General features: G+C 36.6%; 1 protein-coding gene across 1 annotated transcript in view; it reads left to right on the forward strand.

The window, feature by feature from the left end:
• KIAA2026 (KIAA2026 ortholog) overlaps positions 1–20,788 on the forward strand; it is a 140,307-nt gene that overhangs the window by 16,948 nt on the left and 102,571 nt on the right. The window contains exon 2 of the mRNA XM_004781968.3: positions 7,926–8,126. Within this exon, the coding sequence (XP_004782025.1) occupies positions 7,926–8,126 (201 nt within the window). The remainder of the gene's footprint in view (positions 1–7,925; positions 8,127–20,788) is intronic.

Genomic DNA, 20,788 nt, shown 5'->3' on the forward strand with positions numbered 1-20,788 from the left:
CATATAGATTTGCTGTCTTTTGCTTTGTTTGGTTACCAACGGAAAATGACACCACCTTCACTAAAAATGAGCCTGACTCATTAACAAGTAGGTTGAAGCCGTCAGTCATGCCATGATGAGTTTGTGAGATTTATAGTAAGAATATATCTTAAAAATATATTTTAGTGCTTCTAATCACAGAGGTTAGCTTGCTTTCTCATATCCTCATCACTCTACCATATTTTGTAGTTATCCTTTTCAACAGTACTTGTGATTAATTTGCCAGTCTAGAGCAAGTAGTAGGAATAGAACCTGTCTTGACTGCCTTTAATACACAAAAGCCCAGTAGAACTTCTGAAATTACACTTTATCACAATTTTAGTATTAGTTAACATATACTAAATGTCACTCTCTGTCACTCTTTTTAAAGGGCTTTATCAATATTAAAGTATCTAATCCATACAACTCTTGAGGTAACTGGTGATTTATATAATATTATTTTACAAATGAGAAAAGGAGACACAAAAAAATAATTTGCCCAAACTAGTTAGTGGCAGCACCTGGATTGGAATCCAGTCTCTTTGGCTCCAGAACCCAGGTACTTAATCACTGTGCTGTTTTGCTGACGAACAAGAGCTATAGGGATTTAGAGAAAGGAACCCTTATACCTGAGAGAAAGGCTGGAGAGAAAGGAATTATAAAGAATTTCAAGGAGGAAGGAACATTTAGAAACCTGTGGTAGTAGGATTGATAGTATTTGCAATAAAATTATTCAAAATAATTATATGTGTGAAATATGTAAAAATCTGAAGGAAATAGTTGAAGTATAACTAGACTGTACATGGACTTTGTTGAGCTAAACAGTGATTAGTATATGTTTTAATAGCTTATTAACAAAAGTACATCTGGTGGCAAAAATTTTATTGTGTGTAGGTAATACATACACTTGCTCCTCTACTATTAAGAAACTACTACTGTTACTAGCTTCATTTCTTCAATTTCATGTCCTAGCCATCTCAGATTTTAACATGTGCAAAACTGAATTTGTGGTTTGTTTTGTTTTGCTTTTCTAAGTCTACTCCTACCTTCTGAATAAATTACTCTACTGTCTATCAAGTTGCTTTGGCCAGAAAAACTCCCTTTTTTCATTGATTCTTCTTTTTCATTTACTTCTCATATTAAGCATATCAGCCAGTCGTGAGCCGCCTTTTGTGAATAACTCTTTGCTATCTCTCTCCTCTGTTTCTCACCACTTTACAAGTCCTTGTCATCTCTTGCCTGGAATACTGTTGCTGTAGTTTCCTGATGTTTGTTTTCTTTATTCTGCTTTTTCCTCCTAGGTACCATTTTCTATTTAGTAGCCAGAGTGAACTTTTAAAAACGTACATACATTAAAAGAAGTTACTATCCTCCTAAAGTGCTTCATGGGCATTTAAGCTATAGTAAGGAGTTTGGCTTACCATTTTATGTGCCAGTAAAGCCATTTCTCACCTTAGAGCCTTGATACTTGTTTGTTCTTTTATCTAGAATACTCTGTCTCCAAGATTTTTTTTTTTTTGGTTTTTGGGTTTGTTTCTGTCATGGCTGGCTCCTCCTGTCAGTTCCCCAGAGAAATTGTTCTTGAGTGTCTGTCCCAGAGTTTTATAGTATGTAACTTGTAGTTAGAACTGATATTTGTATGTATGTATTTGTTTTCTTACTTTTCGTATCTTACTCATTTTGTGTATTTTCAGTGAGGATAGGAATCTTGCCTGTGTAAATCTTGTTAAAATTATTGCCAGCTCATAGCCCACTACCTACACGTAATTAATATTGAATGAAGGAATAAATGAATGAGTGAACAAATGAATGGAGCTGTCTGGAATTTGTTTTGATCAAGGAGTAAGGTTGAAATCAACCTTTATTTTTGCTCATATTCAGCCAGTTTCAGCATTATTTTTTTCCATTGTTTTGTTATACCATCTTTATAATACATTAAATTCTTCGTGTGCTTGGATTTTTTTTGAAGTTTTTATTTAAATTCTGGTTAATTAACATACAGTGTAATATTAGTTTCAGGTGTACAATATAGAGATTCAGCATTTCCATACATCACCTGGTACTCATTACAAGTGTACTCCTTAATCCCTATCACCTATTTAATCTGTCCCCCATCCATCCCCATTTTGGTACCATCAGTTCTCTATAGTGAAGAGTCTGTTTGTTGGTTTGCCTCTTTCTTTTTTTTCTCTTTGCTCACTTGTATTGTTTCTTAAATTCCACATTTGAGTGAAATCATATGGTATTTGTCTTTTTTTGACTTAGTTCACTTAGCATAATACTCTATAGCTCCATATATATTTTTTGCAAATGGCAAGATTTCATTCTTTTTTATGTCTGAGTAATATTCCCTTGTGTATATACCCCACATCTTTTTTTTTTTTTAAGATTTTATTTATTTATTTGCCAGAGAGAGAAAGTACAAGCAGAGGGAACAGCAGGCAGAGGGAGAAGCAGACTCCCCGCTGAGCAAGGAGCGCGATGTGGGACTCAGTCCCAGGACCCTGGGGTCATGACCCGAGCTGAAGGCAGATGCTTAACCAACTGAGTCACCCAGGCATCTCACCCCACGTCTTTATCCATTCATCAGTCAATGGATACTTGGACTATTTCCATAATTTGGCTATTGTAGATGATGCTGGGTGCACGTATCCCTTCGAATTAGTATATTTGTATTCTTTGGGTAAATGCATAATAGTATAATTGCTGGGTTGTAGGGTAGTTCTATTTTTAACTTTTTGAGGATCATCCATTACTGTTTTCCAGAGTAGGTGCACCAGTTTGCATTTCTACCAGCAGTGTAAGAGGGTTCCCCTTTCTCTGCATCCTTGCCAACACCCATTGTTTCTTGTGTTGTTGATTTTCCCCATTCTGATAGGTGTGAGGTGATGTTTCATTGTAGTTTATGATTTGTATTTCCCTGATGATCAGTGAGCTTATAAAATTCAACACCCATAAACTCAACACCAGTTAAAAATAGGCAAATGACATGAATAAACATTTTTCCAAAGAGAGCTGTTTGCTGACTCCCAGGACTTCTAGTCAACATAGTACTGGAAGTCCTAGCCACAGCAAACAGACAACAAAAAGAAATTAAAGGAATTCAGATCAGCAAGGAATAAGTCAAACTTTTACTATTTGCAGTTAAGTGTGGGTTTCTATATGTAGAAAATCCAAAAGACTCACTGATAAACTACTAGAACTGATAGACCAATTCAGTGGAGTCACAGGACACAAAATCAACATACAGAAATCTGTTTTATTTCTATAGGCCAATAATGAAGCAGCAGGAAGAGAAATTAAGGAATCAGTTCCATTTACAACTGCACCAAAAACCATAAGACACCTAGGAATAAACCTAACCAAAGAGCTAAAAGACCTGTACTCTGAAAACTATAAACCAGTGGTGAGAGAAAGTGGAGGAGGTGACACAAAGAAATGGAGAGACATTCCATGCTCATGGAATGGAAGAACAAATATTGTTAAAATGTCTGTACTACCCAAAACTATCTATAGGCTCAATGCAACCCCGATGAAAATAACACTGGCATTTTTCACAGAACTGGAACAAGGAACCCTAAGATTTGTATGGAATGAGAAGACCTCGAATAGCCAAAGCAACCTTGAAAAAGAAAAGGAATGTTGGAAGGAAAACTAGACTGCTTTCTTATACCATATACAAAACTAAATCTAAATTCAAAAGACTTAAGTGTAAGACCTGAAACCATACAAACCCTAGAAGAGAACATAGGCAGTAACTTCTTTGACATCAGCTGTAGCAAGTTTTTCCTTGATATGTCTCTTTAAACAAAGGAAACAAAAGCAGAAATACACCTTTGGGACTGTATCAAAATAAAAATCTGTAGGACAAAGGAAACTTCCATCAATAAAACTAAAAGGAAACCTACAGAATGGGAGAAATACTTGGAAATGACATACCTGATAAAAGGTTTGTATTAGAAATATATTAAAAGTTTATGAAACTCAACTCCAAAAAAATAAATAATCCAGTTAAAAACTGGGGAAGACATGAGCAGACATTTCTCCAAAGAAGGTATCCAGGTGGCCAACAGGTACATGAAAAGATGCTCAACATTACTGATTATCAGGGAAATGTGAATCAGAACTACAATGAGATATCATCTCACAACTGTCAGAATGGCTAAAATCAACAACACAAGAAATATGTGTTGGTAAGGATGTGGAAAAGGGAATACTTGCACACTCTTGGTGGGAATGCAACCTGATGCAGGCACTGTGGAAAACAAGATGGAGTTTCCTCAAAAAGTTAAAAATAAAATGACTGTGATCTAGTAATTGCACTACTGGGTATTATCCAAAGAATACCCAAAGAATACCCAAGAACAGTAATTCAAAGTGATACCTGCATCCTGATGTTTATATCAGCATTATCTACAATAGCTAAATTATGGAAGAAGCCCAAGTATCCATCAGCCAAAGAAATAGTAGCATAGCTCTACAATGGAGTATTGTTCAGCCATAAAAATGAATGAAATCTTGTCATTTGCAATCATGTGGATGAAGCTAGAGAGTACAATGGTAAGTGAAATAAGTCAGAAGAAGACACATACTGTGTGATTTCATTCATATGTGGAATTTAAGAAACAAAACAAGCAAAAGGAGAAAAAAAGGAGACAAACCAAGAAACAGATCTTAACTATAGAGAAGAAACTGATGGTTATCATGAGGAAGGTGGGTGGGGGAATGGATGAAATATGGGATGGGGATTACAGAGTACACTTATGAAAATGAGCCCTGAGTAATATATGGAATTGTTGAATCACTATTTTGTACACCTGAAACTAATATACTAATGTATGTTAACTGTAGTGGAATTCAAATAAAAAACTTAAACATGATTTGAAGTTTAAAATAGGAGATCATTTGGAAAGAGTGATTTTAGTTGTGTAAGTGCAGGCAAATGCCAGATTGGGGTGTGAATGAAACATGAAATGGACCAGGAATTTAGATGTCACTCTTTATAAGGGGAAAGGTTTTTTTTTTTTTAATAATTTAATTAAAGATTTTATTTATTTTACAGAGAGAGCATGTGCAAGCAAGGTGAGGGGCAGTGGGAGAGAGAGAATCTCGTTCTCAGGGCTTTTTATCTCATACCCTGAGATCATGACCTGAGCTAAAACCGAAAGTCTGATGCTTAACTGACTGAGCCATCTATGGCTATGGTTTGTTTTTAAGATAAACTTTTACATTGCATATTTGTATGCTAAAGACAATTAGCATGTTATATTCAGAAACTTTTACATTCAGGAGTGTAATATGGACATCTTTTATTGTGAGTACATACAGAGTTCCTAATTCCTTTTAATGGATGGATGTTACTCCATGTTGTGGTATATATTGTTTAATCTGTGTATAAAAGGACATTTATGTTTACACAATAACAATGTGTGTGTGTGTGTGTGTGTGAAAGAGAGAGAGAGAGATTGCTCACAGTTGTGGAGATATGTCTGTAGGGTAAATTCCCAGGACCATGATGGGTCAAAGGATTTGAGTACATTACATCTTAATGATTATTACCAGATTGACTTCCAAAAATGTTGCAATTTTACATATCCAATAATGTTCTGTGAACATTTTTCTTTTCTAGATTCTCCCCAACACTGAGTAATCTTTACACTTTTTAATTTTTACACCTTTATATGAAAGAGACTGCATAATTTTCCTTCTTCTTGTATTTTAATTATGAATGATAAATATCAAAGTATATACATTTTTTTCTGATGAGTAATAAAGGATATTAATTTCTCTTTAGTCTTTGTTCTGAGAAAATACTGCTTAAAAATAGTTTATATAATTTCATCTTCTCTACTTGTAAGAGTGAAATTAAAGAATAAAGTTTAGTTTCTGGCTTGTTTATGTAATAATTTAGCCATGTGACTTCCTCTTTCCTTCAACTTTTATCCCCAATGCTCTGCATATACTGTGGCCTTTGAGGTGTCATCATGTTTCAATGCAGTATTGTTCATTAATGTTCTCTTCCATCAGTATTAATGAGGAAGTAATTAAAATTACAGAACTAGTTAGTTCACCAGTAAAATGAACCCAAGTATACCCATTCAATATCTGTTATTGCCGATCATCTTCATATCTTTTGGCCCATATTGCTTCTGGCTGGCATTCCTTTTGGCCCAATTAGCCATCAGACAGATCTATGCTATTGTGCATAAAATAATCACAGCCTGAAACAGTATGGCGAGATTAGCCCAAATTCTTCAGGATTGCTTGAACACTTAAAGTTCATGCCCTACTTGAAGCTGAATCAGTTACATTATTTCCTTACAACAAAGAAGACATAAAATAGTGCCGTAGTTCAGTAGAACCTTGCTCCAGGTGGCCTGAGACCAAGATTGTTCTTCTTACAGGGCACCTGGGTGGCTCAGTGGGTTAAGCCGTTAAGTGGGTTAAGTGGGTTAAGCCGCTGCCTTCGGCTCAGGTCATGGTCTCAGGGTCCTGGGATCGAGTCCCGCATCGGGCTCTCTGCTCAGCAGGGGGCCTGCTTCCCTCTCTCTCTGCCGGCCTATCTGCCTACTTGTGATCTCTGTCAAATAAATAAATAAAATATTAAAAAAAAAAAAGTTCTTCTTACAGTAATAAACTGTTGTGAACAAAGTCCAGGATTTGATTGTATTTGATTGTATTTCATGCCATAAAGGTTTGTTTCATTGAACCTTGGCTGCTTTGTATTAAAGCCTTTAGGAAAGTAGGAAAATTTGATTATAGGATCAACTTTTAATTTACGTAGAATTCATCCAGCATATTGAATGCTTGCTTGGGGTATTGACTTGATTTTGCCATTGTAGAAATAACAGCATGTTCAAAACCTTCAGAGACTCTGACATATCTCACAGAGGTAGAAGAGGAGATATTTTCCCTGATGCTTTTTATAATTAGCCATTTTTATAGATAAAAGTTCAGAAGTCATGTTTTAATTTTGACTTAAAAACTTGATAAGATAAATGTTTCTTTTTCCAGTGTGAATGGTTTTAATCAATTATTTCAAATTCATTAAGGGGATTTATAGGTAATTACAATGCTGAGAACCTTTTTTAATCAGTATTTTCAAGTATTAGAGTAGTATATTCGTGCATTAATAGAATATTACAGGTTAGGGAGACATTTGTGTGACACAAAATGGAATTTTGATTCCTAGATTCTTTTTATAGGTTAGTCAGGTTTCCAAATTTGTACTTATATATCATAGTATTTAATACATTGTAATGTTTCATTTGTTTATAATTTCTTCAAAGCATTTATGTACCATGAATTTTCTCTCCCAAAATGTTCTTGTAGTATTGTGCATTTTCCTATACCAATGACAAGTAATACGAAAAAGATAAGCTGCATTTAATTTTGCAAACAGTAAACTTTTTTGCCCATTAAAGTGATAGTGTTTTAATCCTTAATTTTAATGTGAAAGATTCATTTATTTCTTTTTTCTTTAATTTATTTATTTGAGAGAAAAAAAGAGGGAGCACGAGCAGGGGGAGGGACAAAGGTAGAGGTAGAGGGAAGAGCAGACTCCCTGCAGAGCAGGGAGCCTGACCCTGGGACTTGATCCCGGGACCCCAATAGCATGACTTGAGCTGAAGTCAGATGCCCAACCAACTGAGCCACCCAGGCACCCCAAGATTAATGTATTTCTTAAATGTAGTGAAGGGTCTGTCATTCAGACTAATTTTATAGAGGGTAAGGGAAATTAGAAATTAATGAAGGGCAGATTAAAATTTGGAGCATAGCTAAGGAAGGTTTAACTATATACTTTCTATATAGTTAGCAAAAGAGATTATTCTTAAGATGCTGGTTTAAGAGCGCTTCTTGCTTACCTAGAAAATTTGACCTTATGAATTGACTTATTCTTCTCCAAGGCACTTGAGAGAAAAGACAACGATAGCAGTTACATCTAGAGGCTATTATGGATTGGAGGATGAGAAGGGAACTGCATGTACCTCAACAAGGCGTCGGTCAACACCACGAAGTTTGGCAGGCTTGACAAGTGGAGTTTTTGAATCTATAATGGTTCAAGTTTTGAGACAGGAAGAACAGCTGAGAGCAAAAGAAGAAAAAAGGTAAATGTTACAAAAAAAAAGTCATTTTCAAATTTCTAGGAAGTACTTTTCAAAGAGTAGCTATGTAACTTTTGTGTGCCCATATCAAATTTTGGGCCCATTTTAGTATTATTGCAAAATGCACTGTCATTGAAGTATGAAATCATAATGAAATACCACAGTGAAATTTGTTTAAAAATAGTTTTAAATTTCAAACCAAATTACTTTGAAGCTAAACACAAATTTTTATGAAAGATTTCAGAATGCTTCTAGATTTCTAGAAGTATATCAAATGAATTAGAAATGAAAATAGAAGTATTTTAAATTAAATTTTAAATTAGAAGAGTTTTATATAGATTTGTATGGCATTAGAGTAGATTCACAGACCTTTAAAATTAGGAGAAACTCTAAAGATTATGTAGTTAAAAATGACACATAGGTTCACCTCTGCTAGTTTATCCATTGGTATTAATTTTCTGGATAACTCAGCCTACCTTGGGCTCATCAGCAAAGAATGTTGTGCTTAGTGTTGCCTTTTAGGGTCTGGGAGCATAGATTAATGACATTTGTATAACATTTTCTTTTTAACAAAAGAGACTAGGGCCCAAAGAGGTGATTACTTAAAAAAGACTGGTGATTTTCATAATAAATAAAATCTCAAACTCAAACTATATTAGGAGTGATTGCTGTTGTAATAGGGAACTGCTAATGCTACTCAAAGGTCATTTATAATGTCATTGTTACTTTCGTAGTAATAAATTTAGCTTGCTTTCATATTTGTATCATTAAAAATCAACCTTAAGACTTTCTTCTGCCATAGTTTTTATTTTAGTGATTAATTCATAACCCATTTTGAAATATTTTTTTTTTCTTCTATAAAACCTCATAGAGCTTCTCCTGCTAAAGGAAAGTGGATTTTATGAAAAGGGATAAAAGATTAATCTGAAGTAGCATATAATAGCTTGGAATGGAGAGGAAATGAAGAAAAGGAAGGCTTATAGGAAGAAGGCTGTAGCAGTCTAGCTCTTCACTACTGATGACCAGAAATAGGGTGAGAGAGGTCAGATTGTTCTGGGAACGAGTAACAAGACTAAGTACCTTCCTTGATACTAAGGGATAACAAAGGAAGAGGCAAAGATAAGTTAGAACATAGTTGTAATAATAGTTATAGTAGCAATAAGAATATAAAACGAATGGTTAACATTGATGAACATGATTTTTTGCCAGGGTTAGCTCTAACTACCTTATATGTATTTAACATTTATCCTGAAGCACAGAAAGATTAATTAACTTGCCCAAGATCAGGCAATTTTTGAGTGGTAGTCAAGATTTGAAGCCAGGCATTTTGGCTGGCTCTAGAACTTGTGCTCCTAACTAATATGCTCTCCTTTTGACTTGTAATATGATAAAACTAATAAAACAGAAGAACCTGAATCTATCATATGAGGAAAGATCAGTGAATTCTTTTTAGTAAGTTATTTGAAGTGATGGAGAAACATTTAAGCATCCAAGTAGGAATGGATAGCAGGAAACTAGAAATCTAACTGAATCTTTTTCTTTTCTTCAGTTTTACATGTTTGTGTGTCCTTGTGCTTAATGTCAAATAAACATAGGTGAATAAGATATGGGCAAAAATCCACCATTAAGTGTTTCAGTGACTACGATAATTTCATGGAGTGCTATGAATTAAACTTTCTCTGTGGGTTTAGTGTTAACTTTTAATTTTTAAATTATAAGTATTTTAAACATGAAATGAAGAATAAAATTATAATAGAAGTCCACGTACCCACTACTCAGCAATTTTTAAAGAAATTAATATAGTTAAAACAGGATTCGCTAGATCTCTCCTTTGTCCCCAGAAGAAATCACTATCCTCACTTTCTCATTCCTGCACATTTTATTATTGAATTTTAAGAATTCTTTTATATATTATGGATCCAGGTACTTTATCAAATATATATGCATTGCAGATATTTTCTGCTGGTCTTTTGCTTGACTTTTCTATCTCAGTGTGTTTTAAGAAACAGAACATTTTAACTTCAGGTTTATTCTTTTGTTTTATTGTTTTGTGCTTTTAATGACCTAAGGAATCTTAGCTTACCCAAGATTATGAATTTCTCCCCTTCCCCCCCCCCAATTTTTTTTTAAAGATTTTATTTATTTATTTGACAGACAAAGATCACAAGTAGGCAGGCAGGCAGAGAGAGAGGAGAAAGCAGGCTCCCCCACTGAGCAGAAAGCCCAATGCACCTGAGCTGAAGGCAGAGAGGCTGTAACCCACTGAGCCACCCAGGCACCTCCCCCCTGAAATTTCTTAATTTTGTTTTATTTATTAAGATAGACAGGGAGAGAGAGAGTGGGGACAAAGGGAGAAGAGAGAGAGACCTTAAGTACGCTGTGTGCCCAACACAGAGCCCACATGGACTTGATATTACAATCTTGAGATCATCACCTGAGCCAAAAATCAAGTGTTGGATACTTAAGCGACTGAGCTACCCAGACACCCCTCTAAATTTTATTTTTCATGGTTAGGTCTGTGATTCATTTGAAGTTAATTTTTGTGTGTGGTTTAAAGTAAAGGTAAAAGTTTTATTTTTTTTCCCATATAGCCCATTGCCCCAGTATCATTTGTTGAAAAAAAGTATTTTTTCCTTACTAAGTTAGATTTGCATCTTTATTGAAAATCAGTTGAACTTGGGCACCTGGGTGACTCCGTTGGTTATGCAATTGCCTGTGGCTCAGGTCATGATTCTGGAGTCCTGGGATCAAGTCCTGCATCGGGCTCCCAGCTCCGTTGGGAGTCTGGTTCTCCCTCTCACCCTGTCCCCTCTCATATTCTCTCTCACTTTCTCTCTCTCTCTCAAATAGATAAATAAATAAATAAATCTTTTTAAAAAAATGGCATTATGATCTCTTAAAAAAAATCAGTTGAACATATATTTATGAGTCTTTCTGGACTTATTCTGTTTCATTTATCTATAGGTCTGTCCTTAGGCCAATAATACAGTGACTTGATTAATATAGCTTTATAGTAAGCTTTGAAATTTTGTAATATGAGGCTTCCAACTTTGTATTTTGTATTTTGTTTTCAAAATTGTTAGGCTACACTAGCATCTTTGCATTTCTGTATGATTTAGATCATATTGTAAATGCCTACAAAAAAAAATGCCTGAGGAAATTTTGATTGAAATTGAATGGAATTTATCAGTTTCTGGATAATTGTAAATTTCTTTCAGTGCCATTTTTTAGTTTTCAGTGAATACATTTTCCAAGTATTTGGTTATGTGTATATTTGGTACCTGTATATATTTTCATGTTTTTGATGCAACTGTAAGTCATTTTTAAAATTCAACTTATGGTTTTTCCTTGCTAATATATAGAAATACAATTGATTTTAGCATAGGGACATTTGTCTCATTGTACTCTGAGTTCTGAAAGATTGTGCTTCAGTAGTTTGAAAGTCTGCTATTGCATGCATATGTGTATTTTTGATGCTTATGGTTTTTTGATGGATTGACATCCTCCTTATGAGTGTCTCTTTTTATCCCTGATAATATTTCCGACATTGTTTAATATTGCCTTTTATCTCAACTGTTGGCTTATGAGCTATTATTACTTGAGTTGTTTTTTTTTAATTTTTAATTTTTTATAAACATATATTTTTATCCCCAGGGGTACAGGTGTGTGAATCACCAGGTTTACACACTTCACAGCACTCACCAAAGCACATACCCTCCCCAATGTCCATAATCCCACCCCCTTCTCCCAAATCCGCTCCCCCCACCAACCCTCAGTTTGTTTTGTGAGATTAAGAGTCACTTATGGTTTGTCTACCTCCCAATCCCATCTTGTTTCATTTATTCTTCTCCTACCCACTTAAGCCTCCATGTTGCATCACCACTTCCTCATATCAGGGAGATCATATGATAGTTATCTTTTCTGCTTGACTTATTTCGCTAAGCATGATACGCTCTAGTTCCATCCATGTTGTCGCAAATGGTAAGATTTCATTTCTTTTGATGGCTGCATAGTATTCCATTGTGTATATATACCACATCTTCTTGATCCATTCATCTGTTGATGGACATCTACGTTCTTTCCATCGTTTGGCTATTGTGGACATTGCTGCTATAAACATTCGGGTGCACGTGCCCCTTTGGATCACTACATTTGTATCTTTAGGGTAAAGGCCCAATAGTGCAATTGCTGGCTCATAGGGCAGTTCTATTTTCAACATTTTGAGGAACCTCCATGCTGTTTTCCAGAGTGGCTGCACCAGCTTGCATTCCCACCAACAGTGTAGGAGGGTTCCCCTTTCTCCGCATCCTCGTCAGCATCTGTCATTTCCTGACTTGTTGATTTTAGCCATTCTGACTGGTGTGAGGTGATATCTCATTGTGGTTTTGATTAGTATTTCCCTGATGCCAAGTGATATGGAGCACTTTTTCATGTGTCTGTTGGCCATCTGGATGTCTTCTTTGCAGAAATGTCTGTTCATGTCCTCTGCCCATTTTTTTTTTTTTTTTTTTTTTTTTATAATTTTTTATTTTTATAAACATATATTTTTATCCCCAGGGGTACAGGTCTGTGAATCACCAGGTTTACACACTTCACAGCACTCACCAAATCACATACCCTCCCCAATGTCCATAATCCCACCCCCTTCTCCCAAACCCCCTCCCCCCGGCAACCCTCAGTTTGTTTTGTGAGATTAAGAGTCACTTATGGTTTGTCTTCCTCCCAATCCCATCTTGTTTCATTTATTCTTCTACCCACTTAAGCCTCCATGTTGCATCACCACTTCCTCATATCAGGGATGGAACTAGAGCGTATCATGCTTAGCGAAATAAGTCAAGCAGAGAAAGACCTCTGCCCATTTCTTGATAGGATTATTTGTTCTTTGGGTGTTGAGTTTGCTAAGTTCTTTATAGATTCTGGACACTAGTCCTTTATCTGATATGTTGTTTGCAAATATCTTCTCCCATTCTGTCAGTTGTCTTTTGATTTTGTTAACTGTTTCCTTTGCTGTGGAAAAGCTTTTGATCTTGATGAAATCCCAATAGTTCATTTTTGCCCTTGCTTCCCTTGCCTTTGGCGTTGTTCCTAGGAAGATGTTGCTGCGGCTGAGGTCGAAGAGGTTGCTGCCTGTGTTCTCCTCAAGGATTTTGATGGATTCCTTTCGCACATTGAGGTCCTTCATCCATTTTGAGTCTATTTTTGTGTGTGGTGTAAGGAAATGGTCCAATTTCATTTTTCTGCATGTGGCTGTCCAATTTTCCCAGCACCATTTATTGAAGAGGCTGTCTTTTTTCCATTGGACATTCTTTATTGCTTTGTCGAAGATTAGTTGACCATAGATTTGAGGGTCTATTTCTGGGCTCTCAATTCTGTTCCATTGATCTATGTGTCTGTTTTTGTGCCAGTACCATGCTGTCTTGATGATGACAGCTTTGTAATAGAGCTTGAAGTCCGGAATTGTGATGCCACCAACGTTGGCTTTCTTTTTCAATATCCCTTTGGCTATTCGAGGTCTTTTCTGGTTCCATATAAATTTTAGCATTATTTGTTCCATTTCTTTGAAAAAGATGGATGGTACTTTGATAGGAATTGCATTAAATGTGTAGATTGCTTTAGGTAGCATCGACATTTTCACAATATTTATTCTTCCAATCCAGGAGCATGGAACATTTTTCCATTTCTTTGTGTCTTCCTCAATTTCTTTCATGAGTACTTTATAGTTTTCTGAGTATAGATTCTGTGTCTCTTTGGTTAGGTTTTTTCCTAGGTATCTTATGGTTTTGGATGCAATTGTAAATGGGATTGACTCCTTAATATCTCTTTCTTCTGTCTTGCTGTTGGTGTAGAGAAATGCAACTGATTTCTGTGCATTGATTTTATATCCTGACACTTTACTGAATTCCTGTATAAGTTCTAGCAGTTTTGGAGTGGAGTCTTTTGGGTTTTCCACATATAGTATCATATCATCTGTGAAGAGTGATAATTTGACTTCTTCTTTGCCGATTTGGATGCCTTTAATTTCCTTTTGTTGTCGGATTGCTGAGGCTAGGACCTCTAGTACTATGTTGAATAGCAGTGGTGATAATGGTCATCCCTGCTGTGTTCCTGACCTTAGCGGAAAAGCTTTCAGTTTTTCTCCATTGAGAATGATACTTGCGGTGGGTTTTTCATAGATGGCTTTGATGATATTGAGGTATGTGTCCTCTATCCCTACACTTTGAAGAGTTTTGATCAGGAAGGGATGCTGTACTTTGTCAAATGCTTTTTCAGCATCTATTGAGAGTATCGTATGGTTCTTGTTCTTTCTTTTATTGATGTGTTGTATCCCATTGACTGATTTGCGGATGTTGAACCAACCTTGCAGCCCTGGAATAAATCCCACTTGGTCGTGGTGAATAACCCTTTTAATGTACTGTTGAATCCTATTGGCTAGTATTTTGTTGAGTATTTTCGCATCTGTGTTCATCAAGGATATTGGTCTATAGCTCTCTTTTTTGATGGGATCCTTGTCTGGTTTTGGGATCAAGGTGATGCTGGCCTCATAAAATGAGTTTGGAAGTTTTCCTTCCATTTCTATTTTTTGGAACAGTTTCAGGAGAATAGGAATTAGTTCTTCCTTAAATGTTTGGTAGAATTCCCCCGGGAAGCCGTCTGGCCCTGGGCTTTTGTTTGTTTGGACATTTTTAATGACTGTTTCAATCTCCTTACTGGTTATGGGTCTGTTCAGGCTTTCTACTTATTCCTGGTTCAGTTGTGGTAGTTTATATGTTTCTAGGAATGCATCCATTTCTTCCAGATTGTCAAATTTATTGGCGTAGAGTTGCTTATAGTATGTTCTTATAATAGTTTGTAATTCTTTGGTGTTAGTTGTGATCTCTCCTCTTTCATTCATGATTTTATTTATTTGGGTCCTTTCTGTTTTCTTTTTGATAAGTCTGGCCCAGGGTTTATCAATTTTATTAATTCTTTCAAAAAACCAGCTCCTAGTTTCGTTGATTTGCTCTATTGTCTTTTTGGTTTCTGTTTCATTGATTTCTGCTCTGATCTTTATGATTTCTCTTCTCCTGCTTGGCTTAGGGTTTCTTTCTTGTTCTTCCTCCAGCTCCTTTAGGTGTAGAGTTAGGTTGTGTACCTGAGACCTTACTTGTTTCTTGAGAAAGGCTTGTACCGCTATATATTTTCCTCTCAGGACTGCCTTTGTTGTGTCCCACAGATTTTGAACCGTTGTATTTTCATTATCATTTGTTTCCATGATTTTTTTCAATTCTTCTTTAATTTCCCGGTTGACCCATTCATTCTTTAGAAGGATGCTGTTTAGTCTCCATGTATTTGGGTTCTTTCCAAACTTCCTTTTGTGCTTGAGTTCTAGCTTTAGAGCATTGTGGTCTGAAAATATGCAGGGAATGATCCCAATCTTTTGATACCTGTTGGGTCATGATTTAGGACCGAGGATGTGATCTATTCTGGAGAATGTTCCATGTGCACTAGAGAGGAATGTGTATTCTGTTGCTTTGGGATGTAATGTTCTGAATATATCTATGCTGTCCATCTGGTCCAGTGTGTCGTTTAAGGCCTTTATTTCCTTGCTGATCTTTTGCTTGGATGATCTGTCCATTTCAGTGAGGGGAGTGTTAAAGTCCCCTGCTATTATTGTATTATTGTTGATGTGTTTCTTTGATTTTGTTACTAATTGGTTTATATAGTTGGCTGCTCCCACGTTGGGGGCATAGATATTTAAAATCGTTAAATCTTCTTGTTGGACAGACCCTTTGAGTATGATATAGTGTCCTTCCTCATCTCTTATTATAGTCTTTGGCTTAAAATCTAATTGATCTGATATAAGGATTGCCACTCGGGCTTTCTTCTGATGTCCATTAGCATGGTAAATTCTTTTCCACCCCCTCACTTTAAATCTGGAGGTGTCTTCGGGCTTAAAATGAGTTTCTTGGAGGCAACATATAGATGGGTTTTGTTTTTTTATCCATTCTGATACCCTGTGTCTTTTGACAGGGGCATTTAGCCCATTAACATTCAGGGTAACTATTGAGAGATATGAATTTAATGCCATTGTATTGCCTGTAAGGTGACTGTTACTGTATATGGTCTCTGTTCCTTTCTTTCTTTTTTTTTTTATATTCTGATCTGTTGAAAGTGCAGTGTGGTTTTCTCCTGTGATTGAGTCCACACTGCTACACCTTCTCTGTTGGCACACATAACTTTTCTCTCACCTGTTCCTCCTCACACTAAAATACCACCTCCAAACTGCTTACATTAGGTAAATCCGGCGGTCTATCAAGGTCCCTGTCAGCCCTCTGTGCCCTGCTTGCTCACAGAAACCTTTCAAGAGCCACCCTGTCTACTAGCCCTCTCCATGTCTGGAGCCCCCTCCCTGTCCGGAGCCCTCTCTCCGTTTGGAGCCCCCTCCCTGCTGTGTCCTCTCCTTGCCCTGAGCCTGGCAGCACGGACTTCATTTGAACATATCCTCAGAACCCGGTGGTCTCTGTTCCTTTCTGATTTACCACTTGTAGGCGCTCTGTTTGCTTAGAGGACCCCTTTCAATATTTCCTGTAGAGCTGGTTTGGTGTTTGCAAATTCTTTCAGTTTTTGTTTGTTCTGGAAGCTTTTAATCTCTCCTTCTATTTTCAATGATAGCCTAGCTGGATATAGTATTCTTGGCTGCATGTTTTTCTCGTTTAGTGCTCTGAAAATATCATGCCAGCCCTTTCTGGCCTGCCAGGTCTCTGTGGATAAGTCAGCTGCCAATCTAATATTTTTACCATTGTATGTTACAGACTTCTTTTCCCGGGCTGCTTTCAGGATTTTCTCTTTGTCACTGAGACTTGTAAGTTTTACTATTAGGTGATGGGGTGTGGGCCTATTCTTACTGATTTTCAGGGGCGTTCTCTGAACCTCCTGAATTTTGATGCTTGTTCCCTTTGCCATATTGGGGAAATTCTCCCCAATTATTCTAATGTTGTTTCGTCTTACGGTGTCACTTATCTCTCGAATTCTCCCCTCGTGGTCCAGTAGCTGTTTGTCCCTCTTTTGCTCAGCTTCTTAATCTCTGTTGTTTGGTCTTCTATATCACTAATTCTTTCTTCTGCCTCATTTATCCCAGCAGTGAGAGCCTCCATTTTTGATTGCACCTCATTAATAGCTTTTTTGATTTCAACTTGGTTAGATTTTAGTTCTTTTATTTCTCCTGAAAGGGCTTTTATATCTCTCGAGAGGGTTTCTCTCATATCTTCCATGCCTTTTTTGAGCCCGGCTAGAACCTTGAGAATTGTCATTCTGAACTCTAGATCTGACATATTACCAATGTCTGTATGGATTAGGTCCCTAGCCTTCGGTACTGCCTCTTGTTCTTTTTTGTGGTGAATTTTTCTGCCTTGTCATTTTGTCCAGATAAGAGTATATGAAGGAGCAAGTAAAATACTAAAAGTGTGGCAACAACTGCAGGAAAATATGCTTTAACCTGAGGCCACGCTGACCCCGCGTGGGCTTCGCCCTGGTTTAGCCTCTGAAGTGATGTCCCTCAGCGGAACAGACTTTTAAAAGTCCTGATTTTGTGCGCCGTTGCTCCGCCGCTTGCTGGGACCCGGCCCCTTCCCCCGGGGTCTATCTTCCCGTTGGTTTGGATTCACTTCTCCGCCTGTCCTACCTTTCAGAAAGTGGTTGTTTTTCTGTTTCCAGAATTGCTGTTTTTCTTCTCTTCGATCTGCCGATGGATTTTCAGGTGTTTGCAATCTTTAGATAAGCTATCTAGCTGATCTCCTGCTAGCTGAAGTAGTCTCAGCCTGCTACTTCTCCGCCATCTTCTGGCCTCTCTCCATTATTAGTTTTTGACATAGTGTTCAGTGACTCATTAGTTCCATAACATGTGCGCTCCTTAAAACCCATCACCTGGCTACCCCATACCTCCACTACCCTACCACGTCTTCTTTGTCACTCCTCTGTTGAAGGGCATCTCAACTTCTTCCACAGTTTGGCTGTCATAGACATTGCTCCTGTGATCATTGGGGTGCAAGTGCCCCTTTCTTTTCACTACAACTGTGTCTTTGGGGTAAATACTTAGTGCAATTTCAGGGTCAAAGGGTAGGTCTATTTTTTACATCTTGAGGAACCTTTATCCTATTTTCCATAGTGGCTGTCCTGGCTTACATTTTCACAAACAGTGTAAGAGGAATCCCCTTTCTCTACATCCTTGCCAACATTTGTTGTTTCCTATTTTGTTAATTTCTGCCATTCTGACTGGTATTCATTGTGGCTTTCATTTGTATTTCCCTAATGCCAAGTGATGTTGAATATTTTTTCATGTGTCTTTTTAGCTTTTTGAATGTCTTCTTTGGAGGAATGTACATGTCTTTTCATTTTTTGACTGGATTATTTGTTTTTTGGGTTTTGAGTTTAAGATGTCCTTTATATATCTTGGATACCAGCCCTTTATCTGTATGTCATTTACAAATATCTTCTCCCATTCCATGGGTTGCCTCTTAGTTTTGTTGATTGTTTCCTTTGCTGTGCAGAAGATTTTTATCTTGATGAAGTCCCAAAAGTTCCAAAAACCTATAGGATACTACAAAGGTGGTCCTAAGAGTGAAATACATAGCCATCCAAGCCTCTCTCAAAAAATTATAAAAATCCCAAGTGCTCATTTAAAGAAGAAATCGTAGCTCTTCTACTGAAGCTGTTTCAGTAAAGAGAAACAGAAGGAAAACTTCGAAATTCGTTCTCTGAGACCTGCATTACCCTGATCCCCAAACCAGGCAAAGACTGCATCAAAAAGAATTACAGACCAATATCCCTGGTGAATGTGGATGTCAAAATACTCAAGGAGATTCTAGACAATAGGATCCAACAGTTTATTAAAAGGATTATTCACCATGACAAAGTGGGATTTATTCCTTGAATGCATGGGTGGTTAAACATTTGCAAATCAGTCAATGTGATATTAATTCTTCTTTAAATGTTTGGTAGAATTCCCCTGGGAAGCCATCTAGCCCTGGACTCTTTTTTGGGTTTTTTGATTACTGCTTCCATATCCTTGCAGGTTATTGGCCTGCTCAGGTTTTCTATTCCTTCCTGTTTCAGTTTTGGTAGTTTGTATGTTTTGGTGAATGTATCCATTTCTTCCAGATTTTCTAATTTATTGCCATATAGTTTCTCATAATATGTTCTTATATGTATTTGTATTTCTTCAGTGTTGATTGTGTTCTCTGTTCCTTCATTCATGATTTTATTAATTTGGGTCCTTTCTCTTTTCTTTTTGATAGAACTGGCTAGGGGTTTATCGGTCTTATTAATTCTCTCAAAGAACCAGCTCTTAGTTTTGTTGATCTGTCCTTCTGTTCCTTTGGCTTCTGTTTCTTTGATGGCTGCTCTTATCTTTATTAATTCTCTTCTTCTGCTGGATTTAGTCTTTATTTGCTCTTTGTTCTCCAGCTCCTTTGGGTATAAGGTTAGATTATGTATTTGAGACTTTTCTTGGTTCTTGAAAAAGGCCAGTATTGCTATACACTTCCCTTCTTAGGACTGCCTTCGCTGAATCTCAAAGGTTTTGAACAGTTGTGTTTTCATTTTCATTTCTTTCCATTAATTTTTTTAAAAATTTCTTATTTAATGTCCTGGTTGACATTATTTAATCTTTAATTGGTTGTTCTTTAACCAATTTAATTGGATATTCTTTAACCTCCATGAATTTTCCTAATTTCCTCTTGTCATTGAGTTCAGTTTCAAAGCACTGTGGTCTGAAAATATGCAGGGAATAATTCCATTATTTTGGTACAAGTTGAGACCTGATTTGTGACCCAGTATATAGACCCACTGTATGATCTTTTCTGGACCATGTTCTATGTGCACTTGAGAAGAATGTGTATTTTGTTGCTTTGTGGTGGAATGCTCTGAATATGGTGAAGTCCATCTGTTCCAATATGTCATTCAAAGCCCTTTTTCCCTTGTTGATCTTTTGCTTAGATGACCTGTCCATTGAATTGGTGGTGTTATTGTCCCATGCTATTATTGTATTATTACCAAAATGTTTCTTTAATTTTGTTATTAATTGGTTTATAAAATTTGCTGCTACCATGTTAGAGGCATAAATATTTATAATTGTTAGATCTTCTTGTTGGATAACCCTTTAATTATGATGTAATGATCTTCTTCATCTCTTATTACAGTCTTTGGTTTAAAATCTATTTTTGTCTGAGATAAGGATTGTAACAGCATCTTTCTTTTGATGTTCCTTAGCATGATAAATCATTCTCCACCCCCTCACTTTCAATCTGGAGGTGTCTTTGGGTATAAAATGAGTCTTTTGCAGACACCATATTGGTGGGTCTTGCTTTTTTATGCAGTCTGATACCCTGTGTCTTTGAGTGGAGCATTTAGCCCATTTTCACTTAGAGCAACTATTAAAGACTATTTTGGTGCCATTGTATTACCTGTAAAATTATTGTTTCTTTATTTTTTCTGTTTCCTTCTGGTCTGTCTTACTTTTGGGCTCTCTCTTTGTTTACAGGATCCCCTTTAATGTTTCTTTAGTGATCACAAATTCTTCTGGTTTCTCTTTGTCCTATAATCTCTATCTCTCCTTCTATTGTGAATGACAGCCTTGCTGGATAAGGTATTCTTGGCTGCATATTTTCCTTATTTAGAACCCTGAATAT

The sequence above is a fragment of the Mustela putorius genome, unplaced genomic scaffold, assembly GCF_011764305.1.
Source record: "Mustela putorius furo isolate JIRA1106 unplaced genomic scaffold, ASM1176430v1.1 tig00003944_pilon_pilon_pilon, whole genome shotgun sequence".
Taxonomy (NCBI): Eukaryota; Metazoa; Chordata; class Mammalia; order Carnivora; family Mustelidae; genus Mustela; species Mustela putorius.